The sequence below is a fragment of the Macaca mulatta genome, chromosome 15 (assembly GCF_049350105.2).
Source record: "Macaca mulatta isolate MMU2019108-1 chromosome 15, T2T-MMU8v2.0, whole genome shotgun sequence".
NCBI classification, from domain to species: Eukaryota; Metazoa; Chordata; class Mammalia; order Primates; family Cercopithecidae; genus Macaca; species Macaca mulatta.
The window spans coordinates 100,402,220-100,427,007 of NC_133420.1; the positions used below are offsets into that span (position 1 = coordinate 100,402,220).

The window sequence follows — 24,788 nt, forward strand, 5'->3', positions numbered from 1 at the left end:
ATGAGAACATGTTAATGTAGGGGTGACAGTGATGCCCAACTTGAGTTGAGGAATTGTAGAGCTAGATATGTGCTGAGGGTCCCCTCTTCTCTGCAGAGGCTGATTGCTTGGCTTATAAGAAGTCCCTTTTGAGCTGGGTGTGGTGGCTCACGCCAGCAGCCCCAGTGCTTTGGGAGGCTGAGGTGGAAGGGTCAGCTTGAGGCCTGGAGTGTGAGACCAGCCTGGGCAACAAAGTGAGACCCTGTCTCTACAAACAAACAAAAAACAAAAATCACTTTCCTGAGAAATGAGAGACAATGTGCTAAAAAGAGGGACTGAGGGACCCGGGAGAGGGCAGAATTTGCTTTTCACAAGAGGCTTGAAAGTGCCCTTGAGACATGTGTGTTTTCACTAGGACTAGGCAACTCTGACTTATAAGAGCTTTAAAGTTGTGTCCCCAAATGATAAATATTTGTGTCTGTCTCATTCTGGTAGGAGAAGCAAGAGGCCTTTCACCCCTGTTGAAAGAGGAATGAGAAAGCAATGGTTATTATTATATCTTAGACACTTTATAAAAGGAAAATCAGGGACTTCCGTGATATGAGGAAACCTGGCACTTCAGCGTGCTGGAGAGGAGAGAGAGACAGTCGGTTCTGTTCACAGCAACGGGCCTGTGTTTGGCTTGTTGGCAAGGAGAGCTGGTCTGGGTGATGGTAATGTATCTGCCAAACTTCTGGCAGAAGTTTAAAGGGTGTCAAGGGACTGAAACTGGGAGTAGGTTCTGTGGGGGTCTAAGGATTAAAGGCACACAGGCAAACCAAGTCAGTGCATGTGGGAGCTCCTGAAATAGGTTGACAGTGGTGAGAATGTGGGCTTTGTGAGTGGTTGTGATTTATGATGTTTTGTTGGTTGCTGTGGTGCTGGGCTGTCAATCCAAGCATTCGTTTTGCTAGACCAGTTCAGAAAAATTTTAGTTTGGTGCCTTGTCTTTAATTACTTTTTTTCCAGTGCAATTGTGTTGTGTTCAGATGACTTGCTCATGATTCTAGATCTTTATATTGAAATGCTTCCCCAAATTAAATTGAAATGTAAAATGTTAAGAGTTAAATAAGTGGTTACATCAACTGTCATGGGTCCTGTGCCATTTGTCTTATTAACCAGTGACTAATCAGATTTTTTGGTGCTTGGACTCCATGGCACTGAGGACATACATGTTAAATGGCAGATTCACAGCAAGACCACACAATTGTTCTTGTTTTAGTGGGAAAATGGAACTTGAATTCTAAGGAACAGGTATTTTGTTCTCCCACCCACCCACCATTCTCACTTCTTCCTTCGACATAATGGAATTGAAGTCCCAACCCTTCCTATCTTCTTTCTTGGGGAAGTGATGAGTTCCCAGCAGAAGCAATGGTGGTAGCCATTTTCATGCTAGCAGTGATAGTCAATCAGGTGTTTGCCTTTCAGGCCTGTCTATATATGTCCTAGAATATTAGTAAGAATGTATTATACCTGTAGATAGCACTTATCAGAAAGAATAGATTTTCTTTCATTTGTCCATTGATTGGTTGACTGATTCATTCAGTATTATTTACCACCACTTATGTTTTTGTGTTCTTGTTTCAGATTTTCTACCCCACTGGAGAAAAGCATTTTTTTAAAAATTTATTTTTGAGAGTATCAAAAGGCTGCATGTGAGGGGGATAAAAGGGCACAATGATGAAATGAGGACCAGTAATATTTTCTTGGGGAATTAAAAGACAAAACAGAGTGTGAAAGCGAAGAATTCTAGGGTGGGATTAGCACCTTTTGAAGTAAAAGTTCCTGCTTTCTTAGAAGTTTCTTCTCATGAGGAAATAATTTGGTGAACTGCTCATATTTAAATGAAAACAACACATATACCTGCACAAATTCATTGTTAACATTTAGGAAAAATATGTGTTATTTCTGATAATTTAAAAAGAAGCATCACATTTGATGAACATATTTAATTGTTAAGAAAATTTTTTAAAAAGCATTAATAAAGCCTTTTTTTCTTTTTTCTTTTTTTTTTTTTTTTCTTTTTTGAGATGGAGTCTCACTCTGTCACCCAGGTTGGAGTGTGGTGGTGCTATCTCGGCTTACTGTGCAACCTCTGCCTCCCGGATTCAAGCAATTCTCCTGCCTCAGCCTCCTGAGTAGCTGGGATTATAGGCGTGTACCACCATGCCTGGCTAATTTTTGCATTTTTAGTAGAGGCAGGGTTTCACCATGTTGGCCAGGCTGGTCTTGAACTCCTGACCTCAAGTGATCCGCCCGCCTCAGCCTCCCAAAGTGCTGGGATTACAGATGTGAGTCACTGCACCCAGCCAGAGCCTTTCTTGATTAGAATACTGCATGTGATGCCAGACAGATGTGATAGAGGCCAAACCCAGCTGGGAAGTTGCTTTATACCAACATCCACCTATGAGCATACTAAGAAGTGGAGGTGAGATGGTGATATGGGTTAGGCTTTTTGTCCCCACCCAAATTTCATCTTGAATTGTAATCCCCATAATCCCTACATGTCAAGGGAGCGACCAGGTGGAGGTAATTGAATCTTGGTGGCATTTTCCCTCATCCTGTTCTTATGAGATCTGATGGTTTTATAAGGAGCTGTTCCCCATTCACTTGGCACATCTCCTTCCTGCTACCTTGTGAAGAAGGTGCCTTGCTTCCCCTTCACCTTCTGCCGTGACTGTATGTCTCTCCAGCCACGCTGAACTGTGAGTCAATTAAACCTCTTTCTTTTATAAATTACCTGGTCTTGGGCAGTTCTTTCTAGCAGCATGAAAATGGACTAACACAAATGGCAAAGGTCAGGGACAGGTGTGAGGACTGAGAGTGGGACAATGAGGACAGTTACAGGCTAGATGGGGAGGACAACTGCACGAAGGGAGAAGTGCTAAGCTGGAGTGATGGGCAGGAAGACAGAGAGATGGCCATAGTTCCCGATCTATTAAAAGTTTGTGAATTGACAAGTGCATTTGTTGAGGAGAGATGTATTGAACGTATTATACGTGTTGGGCACTGCTGTGGGCAGCTTTATAGACATGTTCTTATTTTGCTTTTATTTTTTTTAGTTGTTCCTTTCAACAGCCATTTGAGGTATTACTCATTTTTTATAAGTAAATAAGTGAGACCCAGTGAGTTTCAGTAATTTGCTCAAGATTATTCATCCAGTAAGCCAATGGGCTGGAAATTAAACACACATTTATCTCACTCTGAGTTCACGTTTTTTTATTCCATTTTATGCTTTAAATTTAGTTTTTCCATTTATCAAGGTTATGTATGCACATAGTTTAAAGGGTCAAATAATGCTGTAAGTCTGAAGAAGAAATCCTCAGTTCTTTATCCCATTTTCCAAACACAGTCACTTCAACCAGTTTCCAAAGGCAATCAGTCACTGAGGCATTGTAGACAATTAGGAAATCTTTCTCTTTTACATTTCACCTCTCTGCCCCAATACGTACTTTTATAGTCCTTTTCTCTATAAAGTTCTATCATGATTTTGGTCAGAGCTATTTTCAATGCTCATTTTATTTTGACTATCCCTTTCCTCTCCAGTAAAATATTTTATTTTTCTTCAAGTTAACAAAGGTGCTCCTTCTTCATTTGCTTCATTTTTCTGTGTATTATTGATTCAAATGTCAACCATCCTCTTATTGTTTAAGTTGCTTTTCGTATATTCAAGCACATCTGTTGGATATTCTATCACTTTCATCCTTCCTGGAGCCTTTTGACTTGCTCTATCTGGACTAGCCAGTCCAGTAGGCTCTGCATATGTTACTATCATCTTTGTCATCCTTCCACCATTATCCTGGGCGTTCCCTTAACCTCTCTTGAGTTGGATCCCTGTTTCCTAGATTCCATAGCTTCTTTTTTTTCCTAACTCCCCACAAATTTTGGTGGAGCATCCTGTAGTAAATTTCTGAGAAAAGGGTATGTTAAAAACACATTTTAAAAATCTTATATGTAAATTGCAAAAAAAAAAAGTGAAAATATTTTTATCCTATTCAAACTTGATCAACATTTTTAGCTAAGTATAGAATTCCAAAATTGGAATTCTCTCTGAAAATTTTGAAGGCATGGCTCCATAGAATTTTGGCTCTCCAGCGGAAAAATCTTTCAACCTTAAACTGTGGTTGAGATTTTTCTTCTGGGTCCAAAGGTGTGGTCAGAAAAAGGAATCAGGAGTTCTAAGTGACTTTTTAAAAAAAGGGATAATTTATATATGGTACCAGACACAAATCTTAAATGTATAGATTGCTGGATTTTTATACATGTATACACCTGTGTAATCATTATCCAGATCAAGATACAGAACTTTTCCAGCAATCTATAAAGTTTCCTTATGCCTCTTCTCAGTCGATTGCTCTCTCTCCCTGCAGGAGTAACCACTGTTCTGATTTTTTTCTACCATAGGTTATTTTTATGTGTTCTAGAACTTTTTTTTATATGGCATCATACAGCACATGCCCTTTTGTGTCTGGCTTCTTTCAGTCAATATAAGGTTGCTGAGATTCATCCATGTTTTATATGCATCAGTTGTCTGTTTCTTTTTATTGTTGAGCTTCATTCCACTTATGAATGTAGTATAATTTGTTCATCCATTCTTCTGTTATTGACATTTTGGTTCTTTCCAGTTTTGGGCCATTAGGAGCATGTGCTATGAACATTCTTGTCTATGTTTTTTTGTGAACATATGCAAAGGTCATAGAATGGAATAAATTTAACTTTGTTAGAAACTGCTGATCATTTTCCATTGTGGTTGTACCGTTTTCTAATTGTTTTTTAAATAGACTCTTGTCAGTTCTATTTTGAGGCTCACTTTCATTCCAAAGAGTATCTGGTGCCACCATTTCTGAACATCTGGGGATTCTGAAGAGTAAATCCTGTTGAGTTTTGGCTTTCTACATTGCTTTTGTGGGATTCACTTTTCTCAGGACCACTGAGTCAATTCATTCTTGTCCACCAACTTTCTACCTTCTAAAATTTTGTTGCTGTTCTCATGTTCTCTCTGTCCTTAAGGATTTCTGCATTAAAAATATTTTCTTTTCCTGTCATTTTGGTGAGTTTTCAGGAACTAGTAGAGCTAAATCCTTACGCTCAATTCACCATTTAAAACCTATTGACTTTTAAACTATTCTGTCTTCCCACAGTTACTGGAACTATTTATTTAAACCTGCACAGTAAGTTTAAGTCGCATCTAGAGATTGGAGCAGTGGCGAAGCAAGGAGCAAAGTAAAAGTCCTTAGGCAGTAGGGAAAGGTCAGCCTATTTAAAGAATGAAATCTTGTATCAAACAATACCAAGCTGTGATAGGCATAATTATTTAATGGTACAGTGTGACAGGGATTATGAAGAAATCTTAGCAGGAAGGGATAGGCAAATTGAAGGTGATGTTGCTTCTTGATAGCCTCAGGTTCCCCAAACATTCTTTCATTGGGCCAGTTAATTGAGACCTGGAATGAACTGGGGGCACAATTACCAGAGATCAGAGCTGAGGTGAATTCAAAATACTGAACTGAAAAACATAATTTGTTTTGCATAAAGGCACCTGGTATAAGTATCATAAAATAGTCATGATTCAAATGAATAACAAAAAATAAGAAAAGCATAGAAGACTTAACTCATTGTGATGGTTAATACTGAGTGTCAACTTGATTGGATTGAAGGATGCAAAGTGTTGATCCTGGGTGTGTCTGTGAGGGTGTTACCAAAGGAGATTAACATTTGAGTCGGTGGGCTGGGGAAGGCAGACCCACCTTTAATCTGGGTGGGCACCATCTAATCTCTGACAGTGAATAGAAAGGAGGCAGAAAAATGTGAAAAGGCTAGACTGGCCTAGCCTCCCAGCCCACATCTTTCTCCTGTGCTGGATGCTTCCTGCCCTTGAACATTGAACTCCAAGTTCTTCAGCTTTGGGGATCAGACTGGCTTCCTTGCTCCTCAGCTTGTAGACAGCCTATTGTGGGACCTTGTGATTGTGTGATTTAATACTACTTAATAAACCCCCCTTTATACATTGATCTGTCCTATTAGTTCTGCACATCTAGAGAACCCTGACCGATACGCCCATGTCGCCAGTCCCTGTGAGAGCACTAGCTCTTTGGATCTTGGATTTTGCAATGTATCCTTAAATGGTTGGATTTTGCATCTTACTCTTAAAGACTACAGGGCAATGTGGGGCAAGCCCTCTAATTTTTGGCTCCCACCGTCTCTCACGGTCTAAAATACAAGTTCTAGAAAGACAGTTCTCTGTCAACTTTGTGTTTTTCTGTTTCTCGAGAGTAAACCTCAATGATGCATTGGCTTTGGTAGAATTCAGGAGCAGTAATCCATAGTGTTCCCTTCACTGGGCAAGTGATGATTAATTTGAAATGATAACAATAGGAATGGGGCTTCATGAGCAGGAAGAACATTAGGTTAAACATTAATATAAGGAACAATTTTATAGAGAAGTTGGATCAGTCAAGCTCCCAGCAGGAAACAGATGGCACAATACAATTACAATTGACAAGTGGTTAATAAAGGGACGACTCACAGAGGTATGTGCAGGGTATGGGGAATGATGAAATTAGAAAAAGATGGACCTTTTCTAAGCCTGCAGGGAAGAGTGGGGGTGGCGGCAAGAATCTGGGAGTCAGAGTCATGTACAGAGGACCCCTGAGAGCCTGTGTGGCTTTCCTTTAAGGGACACAGCCAGCCTGAGGCTGCAGAGAAGGAACCAGGAGAATAACTTCCCCAGCCTCACTCTCTTCCCTCCCCGTGGTCTTCTTTCCATCAGGGGTCCCTGTTGGTTGAGCTTCACTGGAGACCAGAGGGCAGAGGAGCCCCACTGAGCCAGTCTGCATAGCTCAGCCTTCCCCATGGGTAGAGTAAAGGGAGGGTAAGTGTGGAGAGAGGCTGTGGCAGGGCAAACAGGGAGATGCCCCACTTGCAGATGTCAGTGGTCCAGTGTAGAGCGAGTTCCTAAAGGAGGCTGCAGACATCATTCTTTTTGGACAAGTTCTGGAAATAATATAACTGCAGATTTATCTTACAATTTGAATGTCCCTTCCAGCTTCCATAAATTCAGGTGTCACAAGCAAAAGAATGAAATTCTGGTACCAAACCTAATGAAATGTGTTTTGTGAAATTCACTTTGTAATAACAAGCTGCTCCTGCAAAGAGGAAATTCCCATTAATAATAAAGCTGTGTACATTGTATTTTGCAGTTTATAAAGGACTTCCATATAAATAAGCTAACATGCCTCTCCTAATAATCTTGTGAGGTAGGTGGGAAGATAGACCCACTTAATGGATGAGAAAAATCTCACAAAATTGGCCTAAGATATCACAGCAAACAAGTGGGAAAGCCTGAGTTTGAGCCAGGTCTTCAGATGTCAAATTCACATTTTAACCAGGTTAAAGCTAGAGGGGTCCATTCTGAAGGTCCCTGTAAACCCTGAGTTCTTTAGGACTCCAATCTTTTGTATCCTGGAAGATGATCCAACTTCTGAAAGAGCTATGTCTGATTTATGCCACAGTTGTCTGTGCTAGGGTAATTCAGGTGACCATTTGGCTAAGTTTGACCAGAGTTTTAATAACATAATAGTAAAGTCATATGCAGGAATAAAGTTGAACAACAGTGCATGGCGATTTTGTACAGAGTCTATGTGTACAAGTGAAACCCCAGGTCTTCCTTCTGGGCTTTGCAGGAGAGGCATTCTAACGATTTGACTTTGACTTGTACTTGGCAGCCCCTCCGGTATAGGAGGGAAATGAAGCCTACCAGGCAGTGACTCCCTGGAACCTTCTCTCAGCTTGTTTGCCAATCAGACATTTTAGAAGTAGCCACATTCATTGTATGATCTCACAATCCTGCCTTGACTGCTGGATTTAGGATTTTCTTTTAAAAAATAAGGTAAGTATGATTTATCTACAGTCCTATTCCAGATTGCAAGTGTTCAGTTAGCTAAATTTTGACAATTTGAATACTGCATGTAACTACCACCCAAAACAAGAGGTGGAACATTTTTATCACCCCAGAACATTCTTTCATGTGTTTCCAGTCAGTCTTCTCCCTCCCTGCCCTCCTCCCAAGTAGGCAATTGCTCTTCTAATTTCTATCACTATAGGTTATTTTGTCTATTCCTTAACTTTAAGTAAGTGAAATCATACAGTATCTGGCTAATTTCACTCAATGCAGTTTTAAAACATTGATACATAATATATGGACATATGGGTTAAACGTGCTATTTTGTTACATGGATAGCAACAAAATAATGATCATATAATGATCAAATCAGGGTATTTAGGATATCCCTCACCTTGAGTGTTTATCATTTCTATGTATTGGGGGACATTTCAAGACTTCTAGCTATTTTGAAATATACAATATATTTTTGTTAACTATAGTCACCCTACTCTGCTTTCAAACATTAGAACGTATTCCTTCTATCTAATTGTATGTTTGTATCCATTAACCAACCTCTCTTCCTTGATCCTATCCCCCACACCCCACATGCACCCATCTCAGTCTCTGGTGACTATAATTCTACTCTCTATCTCCGTGAGATTAACTGTTTAAGCGCCCGCATGTGAATGAGAACATGCAATATTTATCTTTCTGTGCCTGACTTATTTCCCTTAACATAAGGGCCTCCAGTTCCATTCAGGTTGCTGCGAATGACTGGATTTCATTCTTTTTTACGACCAGTTAAACTTTTCAATATGTATATATACCGTATATTACCATATATTCTTGATTCATTCATCTGCTGATGGGCACTTAGGTGGCTTCCATAGCTTAGCTATTGTGAATAGTACTGCAATAAACATACACACACACATATATATGTGTATATATATGTGTGTATATATATATTTGTAGCTATTGTAAATGGGATTGCCTTCTTTATTTCTTTGTCAGCTCATTTGTTATTGGTGTATATAAATGCTACTGATTTTCTAAATGTTGATTTTGTATCCTGAAACTTTACTGAATTTATTTATCAGATTTAAGAGTCTTTTGGGGGAGTCTTTAGATTTTTCTAGCTATAAGATTATGTCATCTGCAAAGAGGAACAATTTGACTTCCTCTGCACTAATTTGGATGCCTTTTATTTCTTTCTCTTTCTTGATTGCTCTGGGTAGGACTTCTAGTACTGTGTTGAATAGAAGTAGTAAAAGTGGGCATCCTTTTCTTGTTCCAGTTCTTAGAGGAAAGGCTTTCAGCTTTTCCTCATTCAATGTGGTGTTAGCTGTGGGTTTTTCATTTATGGTCTTTATTATGTTGAGGTATGTTTCTTCTATGCCTAGTCTGTTGAAGGGATGTTAAATTTGAGGATCATGTGCTTTCTGTCCTTCATTCTCATGATGTGATGTATCACATTTATTGTTTGGGTATGTTGAACTATCCTTGCATGAATGGGATAAATTCCATTTGATCATGATGTATATCTTTTTGATGTGCTGTTGGATTCAGTTTGCTAGCATTTTATTGAGGATTTTTGTGTCTATGTTCATCAGGGACATTGGATATTTTCTTTTTTTTGTTGTGTCCTTGTCTGGTGTTGGTATTAGGATAATGCTAGCTTTGTAAATGTGTTAGGGAGAATTCCCTCTCCTTCAATTTTTTGGAATAGCTTGAGGAGAATCGGTGTTAGTTCTTCTTTATAAGTTTGGTAGAATTTGGCAGTGGCTTCATAAATTATTTGCAATTCTTCTGCATGGGAGATTTATATTTAATTTTTAAGAAACTGACAAACAATTTTCTTTTTTTTTCTTTTATTATACTTTAAGTTCTGGGATACATGTGCAGAACATGCAGGTTTGTTACATAGGTATACACATGCCATGGTGGTTTACTGCACCCATCAACCCTCATCTACGTTAGGTATTTCTCCTAATGCTCTCCCTTTCCTAGCCTCCCCAGCCCTGGCAGGCCCTGGTGTGTGAAGTTGCCCTCCCTGTGTCCATGTGTTCTCATTGTTCAACTCCCACTTGTGAGTGAGAACACGTGGTGTTTGGTTTTCTATTCCTGTGTTAGTTTGCTGAGAATGATGGTTTCCAGCTTCGTCCATGTCCCTGCAAAGGACATGAACTCATCCTTTTTTATGGCTGCATAGTATTCCATGATGTGTATGTGCCAAATTTTCTTTATCCAGTCTGTCATTGATAGGCATTTGGGTTGGTTCCAAGTCTTTGGTATTGTGAATAGTGCTGCAATAAACATACGTGTGCGTGTGTCTTGATAGTAGAATGATTTATAATCCTTTGGGTATATACTCAGTAATGGGATTGCTGGGTCAAATGGAATTTCTGGTTCTAGATCCTTGAGGAATCACCACACTGTCTTCCACAATGGCTGAACTAATTTACACTTCCACCAACAGTGTAAAAGCGTTCCTATTTCTCCACATCCTCTCCAGCATTTATTGTTTCTTGACTTTTTAATGATCGCCATTCTAACTGGCATGAGATGGTATCTCATTGTGGTTTTGATTTGCATTTCTCTAATGACCAGTGATGATGAGCTTTTTTTTCATATGACAAACAATTTTCTAAAGTGGTTGTGCCATCTTATACTTGCACAAGCAGTGTCTGAGAGTCCAAGTGTTCCTCATTCTCACCAGCACTTGGTTTTGTCAGTCTTTTACATTTTAACCATTCTAGTTGGTGTGAAATGGTATCTCATTTGGTTTTTACTTTGCACTTGTGACAACTAATTATGTTGAACAGCTTTTCATGTGCTTTTTGGCTAGTCATATATTTTTTGTGTGTCTGTATGAAATGTCTATTTAAGTCTTTTGCCCCAATTTTTAATTGGGTTGCTTGTCTCTTTATTATTGATTTGAGGAGTTACTTGTATATTCTGGACACAAGTTGTTGTTGAATGTATGCATGAAAATATTTTCTACCGGTCTGTAGCTTGCCTACTATTGATTTTCCTAACTGTGTCCTTCAGTGGGCTGGCTTTAAGATTTTAGTGAAGAGATTTTGGGTTTGGTGTTAGGAGTAATGGGCCCTCACCCATTTTATAGCTGATGATGTTAATTTTTATTGGCGTGCTGATGGGCATTATAACCACACTTTCTTTTCAAGGCATTGTACATTGTCTTAAAAGAAAACTTCCAAAGGAAAACTCAAGACTTTTCCATAGGAACAGTGACTGTGTTATTGGGTATGAAGATTCTAGATATATTAGATCTCTCTGAGTAGCAACTGCTAGTGTGTAATAGAAGCCCATGTGGGAAGATCAAGCCCTGTCCTTTGCCAATTATGTATTCTCCTTTTCCAAGAAACTGTGGCATAATCATAAATGATACAGTGCAGGAGGGGACATATTCTATATGCTGCTCAAGTTAAGTCCAGTAGACACCGAGGAATCCAGCCTGGGAAACAGTAACAACAGCAGCTTCCATTAGTATTTTCCCCAAAATCTGATGGCAGGCTGTATCCCAATTAACAATAAAAGGAAAGAAGCCAAACTTCTCTTGGAGAGAAGAAGGAATTCCCCCTAGGTAAAGTGGCATCATGTGATATTAAACACTGACTCAAAATGGGTCTTGGGAAATGCTTTCAAGCTTGACTTGGAATAACAATAGTTAAAGAACAAGGTTTCTTGTTCATATGTGAACTCATTTACCAGCCAACTCTGACATATCAGCTACCTGAATTGACGCTTGGTTCTAACACTGATAATTATTTCCTCTAATCTTTTGTATTTGCAGTAAGATTTAATTTTCTTAATAATCATGGCTGTCAAGTTGAAAAGCCTGCATAATCTCTAACTTGTACTAAGTAAATACTGGCTTCTCAGTTGACTACTATCAATTTTTTAATTATTCGGAGTAATATTTGTAATAATTAACTTTAGAGAAAAGCACATGGAAAATCTTTGTGTACGTATTCTTTAGTACCTAAAGTGTTCAGAACTGAAAAAAGGACCCATCTTTATGTCCATTTGCATACTGTGATTTCTGGATAGTAAAGGCTCTGAGCTCCTTGATGTACCTGGGTTTCACTTATATTCCAGAGTTCTCCATTTGTTTATTTGCTGCTGATCCCACAAAACTAAAAGAAAAAAAATAAGAGTGGCTCAAGAAGGAAATAGCTAGGGCTTAATGTAATGTGTGGATGAAAGATAAGGGAGTAAGAATTATTTTCAAAGAGGAAAAAATAAGGACTTGAGGTTATTGAGAAGACTTAAGAGTCAATGGCATCCCTCAGCACAATTTTAACAACTCTAAAATGTGAAAAAAAGTTTGTCACATTAAAAACACGGTTCTGATCTTTTTTTAAAAAATTTCATCTTGGAAGAGGATATGAGGTTTTAAAATTAGATAAAACTTTGTCTGAATTTAGCTGTTATCTTTTACTAACTGTCCATTCTCTTGCCATTTCAGGTAAACCTCTTTGTGCTGCTGTCTGTGGTTTGCGTCCTCTTAAATCTAGCTGGATTTATCCTAGGCTGCCAAGGGGCCCAGTTTGTGTCCAGCGTCCCCAGGTGTGATCTGGTAAGCAGTCCTAAAACATCACCGGGCATCTAGGCAGACCCTGGCTTGTCAGGGGTTCCTGGCGAGACTTGCAACATTCAGCACCAGGCAACTGTCCTGAAGTGAAACCTGAAATGGGTAAAAGGAAGTGGGAAAACAAAACAAAGAGCTGCCTGCTGATTATTTCACCCAAGTTGTCGATTACTTTTTCCAAAGCAGGGACCAGCCAGCAAAACCCTGGAACCATAGTGATATAATGCATCATTAGTTAGTGAATAGATGGATCAGGTGTCCACAAGCAATCAGTCTCTGACTGTCCTCATCTAAAGAGAAAAAAATGGATATTTGGATATTGCCAGAATACAGGTCAACAGTCTTTTATCTGAAACCTTTGGAGGCCAGGTGTGTGTCAGCATTTAGAGTTTTTCCAATTTTAGAAGATTAAATATTGTGCATATACTATTTATTATATAGCATGCCAGTGGAGTCTGGGACAGCAGGCTGTTATCATGATTTCTGGTTTTCAGAGCTTTTTGTATTTCAGCATTGTGAGTAAGAGGTTGTGGACTTGTACCATCTCTGAACTTAAAAGAAAAAAATTTTATTGTAAAATACACATAGCATGAAATTTACCATCTTAACCATTTTTAAGTTTACAGTTCAGTAGAGGTAAGTATATTCACATTATTATACAACCAATCTCTAGAACTCTTTTCATTTTGCAAAACTGAAAGTCTATGCATATTAAACAACAACAGCTCCCCATCCTCCAGCCCCTGGTAACCACCACTTCACATTCCCTTTCTATGAATTTGAGTACCCTAGGTACCTCATACAAGTAGGATAATACACTGTTTGTCTTTCTGTGACTGGATTATTTCACTTAGCATCATCTCCTCAAGGTTCATCATGTTGCAGCATGTGTTAGAATTCCCTTCCTTTTTAAGACTATGTAATATTCCATTGTATGTACATGATACCTTTTGTTTATCCATTAATCTGTGATGGATATTTAAGTTGGCCCCTACTCTTGGTTATTGTGAATAACATTGCAATAAACATGGGCATGCAAATATATCTCTGAGATCCTGGTTTTAATTCTTTGGGATATGTAACCAGAAGTGATCATTTGGTAATTCTATTTGAAATTTTTTGAGGAAGCTTTGTATTGGTTTTCATAGCAATGGCACCATTTAATATTTCCACCAACAGTGCACACAGGTTCCAATTTCCACACATCTTCAGTGACAGTTGTTATTTTCTGCTTTTTTTTTTTTTTAAGTGGCCATTCTAATGAGTATAAGGTGATACCTCATTTGGTTTCGATTTGCATTTTCCTTATTATTAGTGATGTTGATAGTCTCTTCATATGCCTGCTGGCTATTTGTATGTCTTCATTAAAGGAAGAACGTCTATACAAGTCTTTTGCCCATTTTAAAATTGAGTTATTTGTTTTTTTGTTATTGAGTTGTAGAAGTTCTTTATATATTCTGTATATCAGAATATGGTTTGCACTAAGTCTATTTTTAATAAATTTTTTTTCTACCACAAAACCAACTCTGTGATTATTTCTGATGATATAATTATAAAAGTTTGGGCAAGCCATGAAAGTATAAGGCAGAACTTAAATATCATTTGAATTCCCACTATCCCTGGATAACAGTTTGGCCATGTGTTAAGCATCTCTTTATGCACAAAAATGCACATAGTCAACAGGATCATGTTATAAGTGTTGTTTTCCTTTGGGGAAATTATTGACAAATGAAACCTTTTCGGACAAGGGGTTGTTCTTTCCTCTTTCCCGCTCTGCCTGTATCTGTCGCCCCAAATCCTTAGTAACAGGCTGGGAAATTATATTTCTTAATGTTTTCATGGTCATGTAATATTACATAAGTATGTATGGGGTGGGGTTGTTCATGATTTTTTAAAAATGGGCATATTGTATGTACTTCCCTGCATCCTGTTTTTATTACTTAAAGATGTATCACTTAGAGAAGAGTAAATACAGACTAACACCCTTAATTTCTTCTACCAAGTTAGTTCCTTATTTTGTTATTGCCTGCTGTGGCTTGGGTTTTGACCAATAGACACAGTGTTGCCATTAATATCATTCTGTATATCCTCAGGGAGATTTTAGTTCTAAGCGGAGTAGGTTCCCAGGACAAGGAATTGTTCTCAGCAGTATCTTGTCTCCTGCCTGTCTCACTTATTATTACAAATTCAACCATTTTATTGTTCTATCCATTGTTTTTAAATTGGGGTAAAAGTTATAGTGAAAAACACAAATCTTAAGTGTGCAGTTCATTATAAGTTTTGACCAATGTATACATTTATTTTGACAAATGTATACACTCATGTTATACTCCAATCTCTATAGTGCAAACAAAATATTGTTTGTTATACTCCAAACAGTATTTCTATCACCTTAAAAAGTTCTTTAGTTTCTCTTTTCAGGCAGTCTCTACTCTCTCATAGGCAACCACTGTTCCTATTTCTTTCACCATAGGTTAGTTTTGCCTGTCCTTGAACTTCATATAGATGGAGTCACATGGTTTGAACATTTTTGTGTCTGACTTATTTTGCTCAGTAATGTTCTTGAACTTCATCCATATTTTTATATTGTATCTGTTGTTTGTTCCTTTTTTTCAGGACACTATTTCATTTTATAAAAATACCAGAATTGTTTTTTTTTTTTTTTTTTTTTGTTCTCCTGTTGATGGACATTTAGATTGTTTCCAGTTTGGGGGTATTACGAACAAAGCTGCTGTGAGCATTGTTGTTTTGGGGAGGCACTTTTCATTTCTCTTGAGTGAATACCTAGGCATGGAGTTGCTGGATCATGTGGTGCTAAAGAATTTTCCAAAGTGGTTGGGGACGTAGTTTTAATTTAAAATGGATAGTCAGTTCCTTCATTAAAGGGCTTAAACTCCCCAGTGACTGGTGAGTTTCTACTAGTGGCTCTCCACATCTCCACCAGCAAAGAGAGTTTCTCTCTCTTTAAAGTTTTGCCAGTCTGATGAGGCCAAAGGGAGAGCTTGCTGTCACTTTAATTTGTAGTTCCCTGAGTGCTAAAGATGGCATCATCGGTTTTTAAAACGCTCTCCAGAAAATTCAAATGTGCTGGTAGGGTTAAGAATGCTACTGTTGAAAGGCGACGGGGGGAAGACAAGGATCTGACCTCTTCAGGCAATAGCATCAAGAATGCAGGGTGGATGTTCATTATTTAGGATCAGCGAGACTTCTACAGATTTGTTTGTGGATAGGCTAAAGTGACTGATGAGAAGCAAGAGTAAGTTTTTAGAAATATTTGGGCAGAGATGGGATTAAGAATGGAGGTGAAGGTATTAGATTCTGCAAGGATCAGGAATAGGGGAGCAGGAACGCACAATGCACAGTTGCCTGGAATCGTTTTGTACAGAGTCTGAGGGCTTCTTTGTATCCAGTGGGAAAATTAGTTGGTATTCATGATCATTTGTATAATGAGTAAACTTTCAAATAGGTTTGTTTAAAGGGATTAAATTTCACCCATCTGGAAAATTTTGCCATCCAGACTGGCTCACTGCAGAGGTTCTAGGTAGCTGAAGTTTCTGAAGAGCTGGACATCTATGTTATATGGATAAAGCACTCACATGGGTGCAGCCCACATAGGCCTGGTTTCCCACTTAACTAAACGCTTTGTATCAAGAATGGACTTGGTTGGGAAGGGAGTACTTTGTAAGATGATGCCTAGCATTGTCTGAGAGAGAGAGAGAGCTTTCAGGTTAAGATCTTGAGGCTTGCACCAAGTCCAAAAAATGAAAATCAGAGTGCATCGTGTTGGAAAAAGAAAGTGAGTTTGGTTCTTTTTGGGGAAGAGTGGGACTCGTGTACATGAGCAGAATGGAGGCTGATACTTCGTCTCATTTAGCTGCTTATTTGTTAGCACTAAACGGGATTAGTGTAAAAACAGGAAGTTCTCAGCTGGAGACTTTAAAGGAGAAAGGAGGAATATTAAAATTCCCTTTGTTTTGGGAAAGCCACTGAAGTGTAGGTTTTGGTTGTTACCATGCCATACCCTAGCCCATCCTGACCGAGAGAGGCATTGCCTGACACAGAACCCTGCCATAACCTCATTCTACAGGATTGGTGCTCCATGGTGGAGCCGGGGTGGTTTTCTTAATAATTAAAGTATTTTTCTACCTTTCCTCCATTAAGGTGGACTTAGGTGAAGGCAAGATTTGCTTCTGTTGTGAAGAATTTCAACCAGCCAAGTGCACAGACAAAGAAAACGCCTTGAAACTCTTTCCAGTTCAGCCCTGTAGTGCTGTTCACCTTCTACTTAAGGTACCTCGAACAGATTCCCACCCCCACAGTAAATACACCACGGAGCCCCCAAAGAAGGCAAAATTACTTGAAATATTCCTGTTCTGTTACCTGCTTCAAATAGTTAAGCTGCTGAAAGCACATGTGAGTGACCCCAGAGACAGAATTGAATGCAGAAGGAACCACAGATCATTGTGTGTGTTAAATTATGTATGGACAGCCTTCTTTGTGCTGAAGAACTGTAAGATAGTAAAAAATGGAAAGGAGCCTGACTATATATATGTATATGTATACACATACACACACACATATGCATACGTACGTATGTATACATACACACATATATATGGTGTAGCTGTTAGCAAAACCTTTAAGTTGCACACTCATGTGTCATTGTTCTGATGCTCATTTGTTTGCTTATGTGGGTCATATGCACCACTGAGTACTACAAGTCTGCAACACATAGACTAAGGAGAGAGATTGGCCAGAAAATATGGGGGAATTGAAGCACCTTAGCTCTTGTTTCATAGGCAACAACTATAATAAGCAAAAGAGATTAAACAAACAGATGATCCCAGTTGAAGAGAAGTACAAAATTAGCCTTCATCAGGGAGTTGCATAAAATTTGTGCCCTGACTTAAGGAACATTAGCTCAGTGAGTGACAACATCGGCTGGTGAACCCTGAGGCATGGCTTTTAGAGAATCCACTTCCACCGGTTTTCTTTAGATATTTGTTTGGGGTTTCATTTTGGTGGGGAGGAAGAGTCTCCAAGCAAAGAGAGAACTGTTCCAAGCTACCAGCTCTGGGTTGTGTGGGATGTAGAAATGGCCTGCTTTCCATGGCTTCTGCATTTTTGGTAGCTGAGTCACCCCCAAACTTTCGGAGCCAGGACTTAGCTTGGGGAAAGCCCCACTAAAGGAGCCAGGACTGTACCAACAGAAGTGTTTGGAATGGCTTTTGCTATTTTGAGATGTGTGTTTAGTGGAGAGAAGTCCTATTTCCACTCTGGCTGGGCCGGCCCCTGCAGCGTCCTCGTCGTGTGCATGGGGCCGCACAGCCAATTGCTCTTGAAATAGAATCAGTGGCCACAAATGAAGCAGTGCGCTGTGCGGGTGGGAGGCTGTGGGAGGGAGGAGGCTGGGAATTGCTATCCCTGGGGAAATCAGCCTCAGAAGAGAAACTCACTGCTCTCCTGGAAGGAGTGTTTCCTGACAGTATTCTGATGCTTGCAAAAAGAAATACTGTCATACCAGGTCGTTCTGTGACAGGGAGCTTCTAAGAAAAGTTTTTGGAATTAAGAAGTGAGCATTATTGCATGAGGGTCATAATAATAGCCAGCATTTATGTGGGCGCTTTCCATGAGGCAGACACCACCTAAATCCTTTACATGCAGCCTCTCCTGAGAATTGTCTTATGGAGGCAGCGTTACTATTATTTTTAAGATTTTCTACATGATATTCTGGTGATGTATGTTGAAGGACTTAGTGGTGCCCTTGTTTCCTTGCCCCAGAAAGTCCTCTTTGCCCTGTGTGCCTTGAATGCCCTGACCACCACCGTCTGCTTGGTGGCCGCCGCCCTCCGCTACCTCCAGATATTCGCAACCAGGAGATCCTGCATCGTAAGTCATGGCTATGTTTCCCCTGAGCCAGCCCGTGGACCCCTTCGTGTCCTCCACTACCTCTCTCCCCGTGCCTTTGTAATGAAGACCGTTGACTAACCGAGCTGCTGTTTAATTAGGATGAATCCCAGATTTCTGCTGAAGAAGTGGAGGATCATGGACGCATCCCGGACCCTGATGATTTTGTGCCGCCTGTGCCTCCCCCTTCCTATTTTGCCACATTTTACTCGTGCACACCCCGGATGAACCGCAGGTATCGTTCCTGAGTTCCCCTGCAGTCTCGGTGGGGTGCTGTAGGTTCTGAAGACTGAAGTGTCTCCGGAACTCACAGCATGAGATCTCACTTTGCTTTGAAAAAGAAAAAGAAAAATTGTTCCTGACTTAAGGAATATTATTAGCCCACTGAGTGACAAAATCAGCTAGTGAACCCTGAGGTATGGCTTTTAGAGAGTCCACTTCTGCCAGCCTTCTTTAGAAAACTGAAAAACAATTGTGCTGTTTTTCAGGGGTTTCTATTCTCTCTGTCACTCTCTGTTTTCTGTCTTACTTTGTCTGTCTCTTTTTGTCTGATAAAGCAGATGGATCCAAAGAAAAGTTAAACTTTGACCTAAAGGTAGACATTTTCAATTTGAATTAGCTTTCTAAGGGAAACTGATACCCAGGGAGATAACAGCTGTAATTTGACATGATTTAGAGTCACTGTTGCCTTGGAAACACTCCCAGTTAGGCCAAATCGATGTTTCATTGTAATACCATCAGCAGGTCTCAACAATCATGAAATTCTTCCTAGCCATTAAAAAGAGATTAATTATTAATTGTCTCTCCCTGGTCTAGAAAAAATAGATACTGTACTTACTTTCCTTTTCAAATTTCAAACTCAAAATTTTGACCTTCTTAAATATCAAGGATTTTTATTGGTACATTGAAATGCCACATACATTTGTCTGATTGTTAGCAACTTCTAGAAACAAACCTTTTTTAAAAGAATGACTTCATTTATTCATTCAACAAACATAGAATCCTCGGTTACTGGAATTCAAAATGAGCTAGACCTGCTTCCTCCCCTACCATTAAGGAGCTCACAGTCTAGGTCATTAAAATGTGTTGGAAGGATCACAGTAGTATTCAAAAGAGGGACTTTGGGTGCACAGAGAAGGTCCAGCTCACCCAGAGTGGCGAGGCAGTCAGAGGTGGCGTCCTGGAAGAAGTGACGTTAAGCTGAGTTTAAAGGATAAGCAAACCTCTGTTGAACTTTCTGAAAGAGAATCTCTCAATTCCACAGAAATACTAGTGTCTTTGGCTTCATATTCAGAGGGCCAGAAATTTCTATTTTTTTAATCCCTGTAGTACATGTAGAGACTTATCAAACCAACTTGGTGCTGAGCTTGAGGTTTTTAGAGAAGTATTTTCTAATGTCCAGGGTGACTGTATGTGACTTTGAGATGGGTCACCAGTGGGGCTGCCACCCAGACACTGTTAGTGTTCTTTTCAGTGACTTAGCTGCTGACTCATCCCTTAGAGTTATACCTGAACCCTATCTCTATACCCTCCCCAGCTCACTTGCCCAGGCAGCGGCAGAGATGACCGCAAAGCTGGAGGGGGTGTCAGCTGGGTGACAGGTGGCTTGGGCTAGGCCTGTGGGACAGCTTGGCCCTGTGGTGTTCAGGGAGTGGCCTCTACTGGAATTTCACAGCCTCAGGGGCTGGGATGACTTCCCTAATCTTTCGGGAAATGAGCCAAGAATGACAGAGGATGAAGAGATACAGCAGCAAAACACATGTTCTTTCTGTACCTGAGGACACATTTGCGAAAATCTTAGCACCATCTCAGGCTGTCTGTAGAGGGTACATTGGAGGATAGTAAAAATGACTGATATTTCTTGGTGGGGATGAGAAATACCCTCTCCAATAAGAGGAATTCTTTGACGCTGAGGTTGCAGATGAGCACTCTGTTGACCTAGGAGGAGGCAACAGACAGATTTAGTTTCTGCAGTGGCAGAAGGGGAAAGTGACTCATGTGGGTTTAGGAGCTGAGCCATCCAGCAGTGTGCTCTGAGCACTCCCGACCTTCCTGTCTCCTCGCTTTCCTTTCTCTTCTCTGCTTCACTGTAATAGTGCTCATCACTGCAGATATTTCCATTCTTTAATATCTAGGTACATCCTCGGATTTGTCTCTCTGAGTCTTGAGACTACCTCTGGCCACATCTAGGTTGGAAGACAACAGACAAGCTTCTCATCAAGGGCTTTATCATTCAGAACTTTCTAGAAAGAAGGCAGAAGGAGGGAGTTAAATCTAAACAGTCTTGTGAGAAAGAAGACATTGCCCAGTCTAAAACGTGCCCAGAGCCCTATAATCATATTGCCAGTGGGCAAACACCTTAATTTTTGGAAATTTTACCAATATCAGAGTGCAGTCCACGTTCCTTTTCAAAAGGGCTGAATTTATTCACATTTAAATACATGTCCTATCAAAAAAATTTAAAATGTGACCAACTTTGCTAGATTCACAGTATAAATCAACTTTATACACACTAATGGTTTAACCTCAGCTGGTAATTTTATTTCTCATAAGCAGGCAGGCAAGAATATTCACGAATGTTTTTGTTACTATTTCTACGATCAGTTTTATCCAGAGTTTTCACACAACAGAGGCTCACCATTTCCTGTAAGGTATTATGACCTCTCAGAAGAGGTTGATTTAACTTCTATAAATACAACCACTTCATGCGTTGGCATCTCCTTGAGAAAAGGCTTCTCGAGTTACTGTCATAAACGGAAGCCTGACTGCAGTTGAGGTTTCTGTCCAAAGATGGATTCACTACTTTGTGAATTGATTTGTGATACAGGAGGGGGCCGTGCACCCCACCTCCACTACTCCGGGGTGTCTTTCTTCTCAGAAGTTGGCTTGAGCCAGGAATCAAGGAGTCTCCAACCTATTTCTTGAACATGGACCTGGTTTTTACTCTGGGGATGTACCCTATTAAAGAAAACTGAAGACTGAGGGGGTCTTGGGCATTGACATGGTTGACATGGGCATTTCTTAAAGCAGAGCCCCCACAAAACCCCACTCATTTCCTTTCCTAAGAATTTCCAAATCCAAATTCAAGCGGAGTCCGGCAATGCTGGGGTTGAGTCTGTGCTCAGCTCTAGAGAGGGGGCGGGAGGGCCCTTCCCTGTCTCCCACTCCGCAAGCAGCAACCCTGTACCCAGTCACAGGGCACAGTTTTCCAGTACAGGAGGAGGAGGATTCTCTGGTCAACGGTGTATTCGCTGCTGCATTCCCCCTGAGTAAGTCTTCAGGGCCTATTTGTAGCCTGAAAGCAGAACATGCTTTGCATTTCCGTCTTCAGTGCTCCTGAGCCTGCACCAGTGAAGGCTTCCTGGGGACTTGGTGATGAATTCGAAAGAGCCCAGGCTCTAGAGTCTCTGCAGAGGGTGACCCAGGATGAGTCTCTCACCATTTCTGAGCCTCAGTTTCCTCATTCACCTTCGTTGTCATGTGGCTGCGGGGAGTATTGTTATGAGAGAATGGACTTAAGAAGCTTTCTGAAAAGAGCATCTTAGACTGGGCTTTCCCAGTGTTAGTTCTGGGTTTTAAAATGCTCTCAGTATGTGTCCTGCTCTTAAGAAACACTTAGCTCTTAACCTTAGCCTGACCTTATTAGGCAACTGTCTTCTGAAGACCCTCATTCTTAATAAAAATTTGATCAACTTTCCCAGTAGAACAGGGCTTTAATTTCAATCACCGTTATCCATTTGCTTTTGCAATGGTGCTCCATCTTGGCGGTGTATTAGAATCCCCTAGGAGCGCTGACAACAGGCAGATTCCTGGGCCCCACCATAGGCGATGAGAGCAGAATTTCTAGAAGTGAGGCCTGGGCCATCCAGAGTTTTAGAACCTCCCAAGGTGATTCTACCCACCTTGCCAGGACTGAGAGCCATGGGGATCTGGGGAAAGAAACAGTAGTCAAAAAACACACAAAAAACAACCTGCCAGTATGAGCAGACCCATTTCCCTCCACAGACCCTCGTTAACACAAACGAGGTAAAACAAGAAATTGCTTAATTGGAAAGGAACTTTTCTTCTATGTCAACTCTAGCAGCATCTTCCTTCAAAGTGAGGCTTTTATGGGCATTATCAAAACTACCATAGAAGCTGTTTATTTTGTGGTCAACTTGGATAAAGTATGCCCCCTCTTTCTCAAGCTATTCTTCTGGAAGAAATTCTACAATAGTTTAGAATCTAAAACAGGGCCTGTTCCTCTGACCTCTTGGCCCTCAGCAAGCCCTCCTCTCTCTCTGGACACATAGGTACCCATTGTGTTGGGACTGCCAAACAGGGACCATCAGAGCTAAGAAACAGGTAACAAAGCTGGGGATAGAAACTTTCCAGGCAGGGGACACAGCAGCAAAGAAATACAGGTGTCATTTGTTGGAGAGAAAAAGTCAAATGTTTGTAAGTGCTAGGAAGATGGCTTATGGGGGCTATGCTCATTAAAGATGGAAGGCTGGCCCTCCAGAGAGGATAGAAGTCCATAGGTCTCATTGATGAAAACAAATTGCACTGTTCATTTGCCAGGAAAGAATCTTCACTCTTAGATCCAAGAAGGGTCTGGCTTCTCAGAGTCACTTAGCACATATAGTTCTTAAACAGTTTCGGTGGAGTATGGGAGTTGGAATGAAGCCTGTTGGCAAGTCCTGCTCTAAGGGGAGAATCTCTCTTTCTTGATAACTTTGCTAGGACCCCTCCCCCACGAAGGGACCCTTTGTGCTAGTGCCTCGCATTCAACTGGAGGCTTGACATGTTGCGTGCTGAACCTGCAAAGATCTCCACGTCAGGCGTTAGCACATCACCTTCTGCCTTCCCTTTCAGGTCAAGCAAGGGATGAGAGCCTTGCTTATGAACAGACAAATATAGGTGAAAATGAGGGAGTGCATTCTCATCTTTTCACTCAGGTTGCAGAGTCTCGTTCTTCTCAGTCCCAGATTTATTGTTAGGAAGAAAGAAGATGACATCCTTTTCAAATGTTTTCTTCCACCAATCACATTTTGTACATGGCCACAAAGAATAAAATGAAACAACTATAAATTCAGAGAACACCGCTCCCCAAAAGGCAGTGCCTGCAAGCAACTAGCCCCAGAATCTGTTTACTCATCCATTTCTTTTAGCTTTTTAAAATCCTGTTTTTGTATTTCAAGAACAAACTTTTGCTGGTTTTTGTTTTTTTTTTTTTCATTCTTTGATACTCCATAGCGGAATACAGGTTTTCTGGCTTTTATATGTATTTTATAAATTATTTTAAAACTTAGGTTCATCATTATCTAGATCATCTAGCACCTTGGGCAGAGATTTGTGGAATTTTCTGTCAACACTAGTGAGAAATCTTATGGAGGATTTTGCTATTATTTTGAATTTTGCTGTTGATGGTTCTTTACCCACAGGACAAAAACAAGAGCCATGTAGAATGTAAGAAATAATTGAATTTTCCTGAATCCTTACTTGTTTTTTAAATTGAGGTGAAACTCATATAAAATGAAATTAACCAAAGTATATGATTCAGTAGCATTTAGTACATTCAAATTATTTTGTAACCATCTTTATCTAGTTCCAAAGCATTTTCAATACTTCAAGGAGGCCCCATACCCCTCAAACAGTCACTCCCCATTCCCTTCTCCCCCATCCCCTGGCAACCACTCATCTGCTCTGTGTCTCTATGGATTATTTGCTTTTGACTGATGGGTTTAAAAGGAATGATGGGGTTGCATTTTATACACTGTCATTTGCTTAAGGAACTCTGGCCACTTCGTCAGAGAGCAGCTTCTGTTATTCTCCTTCTCCTGGCCAAGCAGACCATGGTACGGAGAGGTGAGTGGTTTTGCCCATGGTTTAGAGTGAAGCCAGTATCCAGGCATCACTGCAGTCACGTGGCCAGTCTGTAGAATGTGCTTTCTGACGCCGAGTTCCTTTTCCTAGGATGGTTGGTCCTGATGTTATTCCCCTGCCACACATCTACGGAGCTCGAATCAAAGGTGTGGAAGTGTTCTGTCCTCTGGATCCCCCGCCGCCGTATGAAGCTGTGGTGAGCCAGATGGACCAGGAGCAGGTACTGTCTGTCCCACATCTCTCTAAGTACATTGACTGCAAGTGGGAAACACAGCATCTCCCCAACCCCTGCCCCCAGAGAAGAGCAGGGAGACCGGGCCCCACACATCTTTTTAAGGAGTTAACTGGGTCTAATGAGCGGTGAGTTAAACATCAACAAAATAACCCTCTTTTTCCTGTGATGCAGGGATCTTCATTCCAAATGGCAGAAGGATCAGAAGCTGCTATGATCCCACTGGATCCGGGCTGCACACAAGTGACTCAAGGTAATAGATACATTGT

General features: G+C 40.4%; 1 protein-coding gene across 1 annotated transcript in view; it reads left to right on the top strand.

Annotated features, from left to right (window-relative positions):
* Positions 1–24,788, top strand: part of ENTREP1 (endosomal transmembrane epsin interactor 1) — a 64,466-nt gene that overhangs the window by 31,000 nt on the left and 8,678 nt on the right. The window contains exons 3-8 of the mRNA XM_015117864.3: positions 12,393–12,503; positions 16,677–16,805; positions 18,297–18,404; positions 18,524–18,657; positions 24,378–24,507; positions 24,694–24,772. Of these exons, the coding sequence (XP_014973350.3) occupies positions 12,393–12,503; positions 16,677–16,805; positions 18,297–18,404; positions 18,524–18,657; positions 24,378–24,507; positions 24,694–24,772 (691 nt within the window). The remainder of the gene's footprint in view (positions 1–12,392; positions 12,504–16,676; positions 16,806–18,296; positions 18,405–18,523; positions 18,658–24,377; positions 24,508–24,693; positions 24,773–24,788) is intronic.